Consider the following 10,332-nt stretch of genomic DNA (forward strand, 5'->3'; position numbering starts at 1 on the left):
TTGTGCATTGTTTTACTAGTTCTGATCAGTGCTAAACCAACAGAAAAAACATGACTCAGCAAAGTAACACTTTTCATGGAGTTGTATATAGTCAGCAAAATTCACAGATATTCTGTTTGGTTGTGGAAAAAAAATGGCCAAGACGTTTCTCTGGAGTTTATCACCTCATATTAGCTGCAGGACAGAACCTGAAGTGTCTGCATTCAGTTATTGAGCTGATAGATATCCTGCTGTTCATCTTTCATGTACAAACCTGCTCAAAACCTTAAGCATGTTCTTCAAAATGAGGTTTTACTTTGTGTTTATGGATTTAATCAATTTCATTCATACAAAGCAAAAGAGTTAATATTTTTGGCGTGTGCAAAGTGTGAAACTCAGAAATGAGCAAACAACGTTGTCATTCAGTCATCGCGAGAGTTCGTTTAGCACAGCTGAGCACATTACTTCCATCATGGCAGGCAGTAAGTTTGTGCTGGAAGGTAGAGTAAGTATAAAAAGCTTTATTTTAGGGCTCAGCGTTGTTGTAATCCCTTTGATCAGAACCTGGTTTGGACGTTTTGACTGGGTGTTTGATTATCTGACGGAGACTCCCGGGAAAATAGCTATTTGTGTGCACATTGCAGTTGTCAACGGCCTCTTGCTAATCATATACAGGGGACCTCTGTACAAGGTAAGCAAAGCATTGGCGTTAAGTAACCAGTTTTCTGATTTTATTATATAAATACATAGATATAAATGAATGGTCTTCAGCGGTAAAGTGTTTCATCTACGTGAATGTAGTGTCTGACGTAACTTGTCCATTTAAATTTTAATGTTGCACTGCTAATGCTGGCTAACTCACCTAGCTAGCTGCCAATTTAGTTAATCTTCTTAGCTAAGGAGGGACCAGACAGCTGGTATTGATGTGCTATAGATGGAAACCTAAGCCAGGTAGAGCTAGAGAGGCTTAGTCACTGCTTGAGACTTGATACGTTTCATTTTATTTTACAAATAGCACTGACAAGTCCTTTATGTGCCGTGGAAGTAATGTCACCCAAAACTCGATTCAGACATCAGATAATTCAGTGTTTTCTTGGTTTGTGTATAATTTGCTTCTATAATATGGCTTGAGGTGATGCTATCCATAATAACCAGTCACTAAGCAAAGCATTAATTTGAATACTGGCTGAATTATAGCGAAACTTCCCAGTGGGTGTGCTGTTAGCTGTGTTAACCAGAGTGTCCTGGCTCCTCCTAGGTTGCTGTGAGAGCCTGCTTCCTGGGAGTTACTTTTGGCTGTGGCTTAATTATAAGCTTCTCTCAAACCACTTGGACACACTTTGGGTGGTATGTACTTTACTTCTCACCAGTCACGAAGTTACTGTGCAGAAATTGATGTCACTGATGGTCTAAAATGTAAATTTGAAATAAGTATATTTCAAGCCGCTATATCTGCATGTGTTTAAACCTCCTGTTGTCCTCATTTACGGGCACCAAAAAATATTGTTTCCTTGTCTGAAAAAAATCCCAAAATTCAGCAAAAAAATCCCAAAATTTGTGAAAATTTTCAGAACCTTCTGGACAAAAATTCCAATAATTCCTTCAAAGTTTCCCTTGAAAGTTTTTTTTTTTTAAATCCCCCAGATTTGGCAAGAAAATTCTTGTAAATATTTAAAAAAAAATACTAAAAATCTTCCAAAAACTCCTAAAAAATATCTAAAGTGATTACATATTTATCAGTAAATCTAAAGTTTTCTAGATCAACCAAAATCCAGCAAATTTCACAGGATTTTAGTGGATTTTTATGTGAATGTTCTTAAGAAACATTTTTAGCATTTCTTTTTTTCCATCAAAAATGTTCAAAAATTTCCTAAAAATGCTGAAAATGTGGTCATTAGAAGTTTCAATGTAAAAAAATAATAATAATAATTTCCCACATTTTCAAACTTTTAAAATGGGTCAGTTTTGACCCGCTGGACAACACGAGAGTTAAATGCACCTTTTTTTTTTAATGTTGTGATACTTTTCACCAGTGAATTCAGCTTAACTGAAAACCATAATTGTGATTCTACTTTGATTAACTGGCATGTGCTGTACTTTGACAGCAGGATGTATATTTTGTAACCAAGGCTTGTTCCAGTTTAATGAAGCGGTCATAATGACTCCTTGCAGGTACATGTGCTCCCTGTCGTTCTTCCACTACTCCGAATACCTGGTTACAGCCGTCATCAACCCCCGTAGTCTGTCGCTGGACTCGTTCCTCCTCAACCACAGTGTGGAGTATACCCTAGCTGCTGTCTCCTCATGGGTGGAGTTCACTGTTGAAAAGCTGACACTTCCAGGTTGGTTGTCCTCACCATGCCCACTCTCAGTCCACTTAACCCCTTGACGCCTATTGTTGCAAATTTGCAACGCACCACTTTCATCCAGACTGCAGCCGAGATGGCGTATCCATTCCCCCAATTCCAGTTTGTGCACATTCAGTACGTACCTAGGAACTTTTTGAAAGCAGCGGTTTGTCTTAGGACCGGTTGGAGTGGGACCTAAAATATTATATATCTGTTGTTATTATTAATATTATTATGTATCTGTTCTATCTGTAATAGATAAATTAAGTCTCCACTTAATTTAGCATCAGCTGGAAATCAAAAGCACACAATTGTTTTTGATATAATTGTAAATAAATTCAGGTGTCAAGGGGTTAAAACTGGTAACTGCCTTTCAGTATTCCATTAGTGGTGTAGTGTAGCTCATGCTGAAGACAAGACATGTCAGGCTGAAGGTACAAAAATGGTAAAGTCACATGGGGAGTCTGTGTGAAATTCATGTTCTAGTTGCCACCCAGTCGTCTATGAGAAAAGCTGCTGCTCCCCATATTTAACAAAATCTCAGCTAAAGGTTTTCTGGTCTTCTAAGTGCAAAGCCGAATGGTTTGTGCTGCTTCCTCTTCATCTCACCCATTCTCTTGGTTCTGTATCTGTGTTATTGTCTGTGCTGTTTTCACTGATTAGAAGTTGGCATGGCTTTGCTGTTGCACGTGTATGTTTGCACTGGTCAGAATTTTAAAACACAATTTTAAGTATTGATGTGGTGTTTATTTTGCCAGATAGGTTCAGTTTTTATTACATGTAATCAGACCACTTACAGAAACGAAATCTCCTATTGAGCCCTTATTTTCTTTTAACATATGAAGGAGCCCCACGTTATAAATGACTAAAACTAACGCTCCACTTAGATCTACCATCACCTCCATGAACTGAGAAGTGACACATTAGCTCATATTGACAGCCCAGTGAATTTCAAAACCTTCGGCCTGAAAATGATTTAAGCAACAGAAGATATGAAGTATTGATTATGCGTCCGACACACTGGTGTAACAGCTTTAGCCTACAGACTTAACAACTTGTATTTCATGAATTTCCTGCTCTAGTGGATTTTCTTCCCTTAACAACTCTGAGTACAGAGACCTCATTAGCATTCACCTTAAAAACATCTGAAACAATCGGCTACTAATTATGGTTGTATGGTTGGTGTCAGGAGATGAAAAAGGCAAAAGTGATGCAGCTCTCTTCCCATTGGTTTGCAGATGTGGAACCAGGTCCACCGTCTGCTCATAGGGTCAATATTAGCCTAGTTGTAACATCATGTAATAAATAGTCCAGAATCATGTGTTAATGCTCTTTGGTTGACTGTCTTTGGGTTCACCAGTGTGTCATCAGTGTTCTCTCTCTCTCTCTCTCTCTCTCTCTCAGAGCTGAAGCAGCTGAACTGGTTGAGCTTCGTGGGTCTCCTCATGGTGCTGTGTGGGGAGGGCCTGCGGAAGGCAGCCATGCTGACGGCCGGCTCCAACTTCAACCACATCGTCCAGAATGAGAAGGCCCAGAGCCACGTGCTGGTCACCAGTGGGGTCTACTCCTACTTCAGACACCCCTCCTATGTGGGCTGGTTCTACTGGAGCATAGGAACACAGGTTAGCTACGACTGCACCGCTTAACCTCAAGCTCAGCTCATTCATGCTTTTCAGGTTATGTTATTACTCAGATAAACCTTTTAATTGTAATGGCAGTAGGGATTCCTGCCACTATGACCAGATAGATGATCAGTTCCTTTTTGTTTTTAAGTCAAATGACATTTTGGAGAAGCTGTAATTTCCCCAACAATGTGTAGAGTTCCAACAGTCCAAATGAGGTGAAATAAGAGCAGAATTCTGCTTGACTAAAATGTTACTCCTCTTGGACAACTTCTTGAGCTGCAGAAAATAAGACGTGACGACTGAGTTTATATCCTCGATCAAGCTGAGGTTGTTTTCAAAGATGACACCAAGACAGAGAACCCAAACCTTTTGAAGTAAAGCATTAGCTGTGCCTGGGCCAGTAACAGTCCCCACAGTCTTCTCAATATTTTGCTGCAGGAAGTTCAGAGCCATCTAGCAAGCTGTTTAAAATGTTCTGGAATTAAAAGAAAGATGGAGCTGACTACATGCATAGGTGTGATGGCTCACATTATGACCTTCGTTTCTTTAATATCATTGTTCTATAATTGGGCGTCAAGGTTAATTTCGTGCAATTTGTTGTTTAAAATAAAAGCCAGCGAACTAGGACAAGAATGGACCACAGTAACAAAGATTTGATTCCTATTCAAATAAGCAGTTTGGCTTATACACTAAGCTGGAAATGGAGGCTCCCTCCTGCTGTTTCTCTGTCTGAACACAGATAATCAAGCAATAATAAACGTATGCATTGATGAACAGCTAACTCTAAATGTCAATGACTTAAATAGAAAGAACTAACTCATGACTGACCTGGACTCCTGGACTGCCTGTCTGTCAGATGTCCCATTTGGAATGCTTTGTACTGAAATATGACAAAAATCTACAAGTACTAAAAGTTATGAGCAAAAATATGTTGGTGTTCAAAAAACTGACAGATGAATTACAGTGGCAGTTTTCTTCTCTGTGCTTGTAAAGAGACATGTCCTGCATGTAGTTTTGTTTGCTGATCAGACTGTTGGCTGCTGCAGGTCATGCTGTGTAACCCGGTGTGTATACTGGGATACACGATAGCCAGCTGGCGGTTCTTCCGGGAGCGGATAGAGGAGGAGGAGCTTTCCCTGATCCATTTCTTTGCTGAGGACTATGTGGAGTACAAGAAGAAGGTTCCCACTGGACTGCCCTTCATCTCAGGCATCCGTGTCAACTAGTTTCAGGGGCTAAATGCTGGACCTACCAGACTTAAAGCACTAAAGCAGGTCAGACCTGATGGGCGTGTGTTGTCTGCCATGACAGCCACCCCCTGAGATGAAACCCTGCAGCTGGCTTGCAGCCTGTAGCTCACAGAGACTGTGACAGCGAGGACGGAGGCAGGCAGCTGGGCTGTTGTTTTCCCAGCAAGCTCCAAAATCCAGTTAAAAACCAGACAACCTCCATTGTACTACATGTATTTCTACACTCAGTCCATCTGTCTCACTTGTTTCAGTCTACATGCTTTGATCATGCTAAGTGTTTTCACTCTTCACCTGTTTTAAAGAATGATACTGCACTGTTCCTCTTGGGGTCAGACTTCAGCAGAGTGCAGCGACCATTCTCTGATGTTTTAGTGGCAAATGTTTGGAGATGTTTGAATCTCACAGGAAATCAACTAGGTTCAGAAGGGTTATTGGAGTTTACATTTGCACTAGTGATAGTTACTGTTTACTATCTTCAGTGTAGTTTAAATCCACAGTAAACCATAAAGCTAGGGATGGACCATGTTGATACAGTATGTAATATCTGATATGCTGATATTTTCCAGCTCACTTTGGCCATTTTCAATATATGCACATAATTGTTCCATTTAATTGGAGAGTACACCAAGTCTCTCTCATGTAGTGGAATTAACATATTATACGAGGGTACTTCAGAAAGTTCCTGGCATCACCTGGAAACAAGGGGCATAACTACTGTTTTGAGTCATAACTGTAAACTATATATCCATGTTCACAACAACTCAGAAGGTTTAAAGCAATCAAAGAAAAAAGGAGAGGAAGGCATTGAGCTGGAGTGTTTTTGCTGCCGGGTAATGCTCACATCCACACAGCACAGGTGGTAGAAGCAGCCAAATGGGACTTGAAACTGTTGCCTCATGCACCTTACTCACCTGATGTCAAGAAGTCAGACAGTGCCACCTGTGCTGTGGGAAGGGCCTCATTGTCCCGCAGAGCTGCACTCCACCTCCAAGCTTTCCTCTTTTTGCAAAGTTTCTGTGGACAGTAATATATGATTGTTTTTGTAGTATCCTCTTAGTTATTCTTATGGTGATGACCCACTGGCAGGTTCACACATAAAATAATGCTTTTCAAATGTACACATTTATCTGGTAAAATAATTTAGCTTAAATGTAAAAGTGACATTTTCAGATAAACTGCAAACCTGACAGCTGTTTTCTGTCTGTCAGTGCTGAGATTCAGAGCCTCCATTGGCTGACACTGATGATGATTAACATCCTTTACCCCTACTAGCAAATACTTGAAGGTTTACTCCACTAAAAAAACCCGTCCGTGGACATGAGGTGAGCTAGCTCCAAATGATACTCGGTACCATTAGGTCTGGTGGGGCTTGTTCTATTGCCCAGCTCCAAATCTGTGTATGTCATCACCATGAGGCCAGGGGAGGATATAAAATGTGCAGGATTTACACCATGTCTTCATGTCACCACCTTACAGCTCCAACACTCCACCACAAGTTGTGTGTCAGGACTCAGGCTTGATTTTAACAGTTCAAGCAATGGCTCATAGCAATGCAAAGACGTTCAGTAGGATGATCCTGTAAACGACACTGATCTCTCTAACATGAGATGATCCAGTGTGTTGAAGCAAGAGGAAAGAGGACAGTTGGGGACATTTCCTAAGTAGGAGTTTACCCTCAAAATAATTATTTACCAGATTTTTATTAAAAGGGAACATTATAACATTGTGACCATTCCTTGTTTTGCTTTACTGGGGGGACACTTTTAATTGGCATGTGGTAACCTGAGTAGTAAAGTACAAGGACACTGTTCACTTGTACATCTATTTCTCCTTGGTGGAGCTTCTAATCAGTAGACACTTCTGCTTTTTAATACATTCCTTGGGTCTCTGGAGTTTTCTTTGTCCACCACAAGAGATACCAATCAGTTATTTTAGTTTTCAATTTGACCAATGACCCAGTCTACTAAATGCTGAATTAATATTGGAATTAATTTATGTTTTTGGGTTGAGGAGTGCTTATGGTCTGGTTTTTAAAGTGAAACGCATGTAGCATATCTGTTAAGTGCACTGAATAGTTGAGATATTGAAACAGCTGTATGCAAGTGACCGGTGCAGCAGGCAGGATTTTCGATAAGCTGCACATCCTTTCAGACTGTTTCTTCACAACGCGGGTTGTGTCAACACCACTTGTGTGAAATTAAATTGAGGAAGTTCATTAAAGTGTTGTGTCTTTATTGTTTTCATTATGCAGAGGGGATTTTTTTTTTTAAAGATGTCATGTATGGTGAGATGAACAAAGTGGACATAATGCATTGGGCTTCATGGGGAAGACGTAATGGATTTACAGTAATCCTCATAAAAGGTAGCCATTAGCAGTGTCTGAAATCCCAAGGATGACTGTCAATTTTACCAAAGTATTGAAATAAGTGTCATTAAAAACTGATGTTTAAAATGTCACAGTATAGCATGTCACTCTAAAATGTCATAGAAAAGCCTTTAGTCCACAAAACGTTCTTTACCGGCTGTCTGAAGTAGGTGAGGAGCAACACAAAAACAGTCCAAACGCTGGTTTCCAGAGGGTTAGATGAATATTTATTTGAAAGAGTAAGTTTAAAACAACACAACATGTGAGGGGGTTAAAAGCAAATGGGTGTTAGTAAAATTAAAATAAACAGAACTAAAAGTGAACTTCATGTTGACATTGATGGGCATTCCAACCAGGAACAAAGTAAAAGACCATCAGTATGAAAAAAAAACAACTTCCTGTTCACTTCTTAAAACCCAAAAACACACCGCAGTAGCACGATAAACAAAAAACTACCAATGGGTTCCCTGTTTTCCTTTCTGAACAATATCTCCCCACACATCCACCAACCACTGGAACACATCTCCAAAGTTCTGCTGAAGCTCAGCTTCCGCTCAGAAGAAGTGCCGTCAGATGAAGGAGCCTTTTGAGAGGCAGCTGGCATCGTGATTGGACTGTACTTTGGTCTATTTCAATCCAGCTTCAGCTACAGAGACGGCAGGCGGGACGAGTCAATGGAGGCCGGGTGGACGAAGGCATGCAGCTGAGTACAATCCAGAAAACAGAGGAGGAGAGCAGCGGCCCAGGACCAGAACAAACAGAGTAGCAGAGTATGTCTCTGAGAAAACATCATAGTATTGCCTTTGGTATGAAAAAAACACCATCATATACATCATATATTGTACAAATAAGTCAAACGAAAGAGACATACATTGTAGAATTGTAGTAATTGTGGGCTGACGGATTTACTGATTATCAGTATTTTAGTTTTTACTGATTTACGGTAATAAATCAATTTAAAAATGGCGCTGCTTTGGCTCTGAACCTTTATCTAGCTGTGGTCGCTCTGTCTTCTGGAGTGATTTGATTGGTTATACGTCACGAATAAAACTCCTTTAACTTAACATCTGTAAACAAAACAAAACGTATCAACAAAGTTTTCTGTTAGAGTTTGTGTTCTTCTAACTTTAACTCCAAGATTTTAAATACTTTAATTTACTGCAAATGAATATCTCCTCCAAATGTTTCACTAATAATCACTATCAGCCTTAAAAACCCACAAAACTTTACACAATGGAGAAGTTTGGATTTGGTCAGGGGTTTATTTCTTGGGTAAAACTTCTTTATTCATCCCCAACGGCTTCGGTTAGAATGAACAATACACGATCAGAATATTTTTCTTTGCATCGCTCTACCTGTCAGGGCTGCCCTTTAAGTCCTCTTCTGTTCACTATAGCTATCGAGCCACTTGCTGTGACTCTGTGCTCAGACCCCCGTATAACTAGTGTTACCAGGAATGGCTTTGAACAGAAAGTCTCACTTTATGCAGATGATTTGTTGTTATATCTCTCTTAATTTATCTGTTCGGTTCTTGTCACTCTTGATATTCTTAATTCTTTTGGCTGTATCTCAGGGTATAAACTCAACTTGAACAAGAGCGAGTTGTTTCCTCTAAATGACGCAGCTCGTAATGTTACGCAGAATTTCCCATTCAGAGTTGTCCCGTTTGGTTTTACATATCTCAGTATTCAGGTTACAGACAAATTTGAGGACCTATTCAATTTTAACTTTACCCCTTTATTGTCTCAGATTCAGGTAGATTTTCAGAAGTAGTCTTTGCTACCTTTGTCCCTTGTGACTCAAGTTAATGGTGTTAAGATTAACATTCTCCCCAAGCTGTCCTACCTTTTTCAGTGTATACCCATTTTTATTCCCCAGACCTTCTTTAATTAACTAGATGGCTTAGTTACTAAGTTCATATGGAATGGCGTGGGGGTGGGGGGTGGCCTCGGCTGCGTAGGGAAGTATTGCAGAGGCCAAGATCTCTTGGAGGGCTCGCCCTGCCTAACTTTAACATTTACTATTGGGCAGCCAACCTTAAAGTAATTCAGCTATTGATCCTTCTGGACGGGCTTCCTGTTCCCCCTTCTTGGTTAAACCTGCCTCATTGACAGCACTTGTCCATATCCCATCAATTTTGCAGTCTCTTCCTACTGTAAAAATATTTTAGTTAAATCTACTCTGAGAATTTGGAAGCAATTTCGACGTCATTTTGGTCTACAGACCTTTTCTTATCTAGCTCCAATTTTGGCTAATCCTGTTTTTTATTCCTCTCGTCTTGAGAGTACGTTTTCTTTGTGGTGCACCTCTGGTATAAGACAATTTAGCGATTTGTATATTGATAATACATTTGCATCATTTCAGCAACTCTCAGAGAAGTATCATTTGCCAAAGCAGCATTTTTTCAGATGTATACAGATCTGTAGTTTCACCCGCAATCTGAGTTCTCAATTCCCTGCTCTCATTCTTAATCCCATTTCCGGGCATAAAAGGTATGATCTCACGTTTGTATGATCTTATTTATTCACTGCAGTCAACTTCTTTATTGAAAATCAAGACACAGCGGGAGGAAGATCTGGGGGAGGGAATCTCCGAGGAGCTTTGGGGTATTGCTTTGCGTCGGGTTGATTCTTCCTCTATTTGTGCTAGGCATGGTCTGACCCACTGCAAAATCTTGCATCGGATACACTTCACTCGAGTCAGACTCTCAAACATTTATAATGATATTGACCCCACTTGTGATAGATGTCACCAAGCTCCAGCTA

General features: G+C 40.1%; 1 protein-coding gene across 1 annotated transcript; it reads left to right on the plus strand.

Annotated features, from left to right (window-relative positions):
- The first annotated feature begins 364 nt into the window (after positions 1 to 364).
- Positions 365 to 7,422, plus strand: icmt (isoprenylcysteine carboxyl methyltransferase). The gene is made up of 5 exons (XM_022222046.2): positions 365 to 670; positions 1,238 to 1,326; positions 2,152 to 2,321; positions 3,732 to 3,949; positions 4,999 to 7,422. Exons 1-5 carry the CDS (start codon positions 452 to 454, stop codon positions 5,176 to 5,178), a joined length of 876 nt encoding a protein of 291 aa, XP_022077738.1. The 5' UTR covers positions 365 to 451; the 3' UTR covers positions 5,179 to 7,422.
- Positions 7,423 to 10,332: the final 2,910 nt, after the last annotated feature.

This window comes from Acanthochromis polyacanthus, chromosome 6 (assembly GCF_021347895.1).
Source record: "Acanthochromis polyacanthus isolate Apoly-LR-REF ecotype Palm Island chromosome 6, KAUST_Apoly_ChrSc, whole genome shotgun sequence".
Taxonomy (NCBI): domain Eukaryota; kingdom Metazoa; phylum Chordata; class Actinopteri; family Pomacentridae; genus Acanthochromis; species Acanthochromis polyacanthus.

Bases quoted from the DNA above. Each gene is read 5' to 3' on its own strand.
- icmt (XM_022222046.2), top strand. From the start codon at position 452: ATGGCAGGCAGTAAGTTTGTGCTGGAAGGTAGAGTAAGTATAAAAAGC. The intron at 2,322-3,731 runs GTTGGTTGTCCT...TCTCTCTCTCAG, and splicing joins TGAAAAGCTGACACTTCCAG to AGCTGAAGCAGCTGAACTGG. The intron at 3,950-4,998 runs GTTAGCTACGAC...TGGCTGCTGCAG, and splicing joins ACTGGAGCATAGGAACACAG to GTCATGCTGTGTAACCCGGT.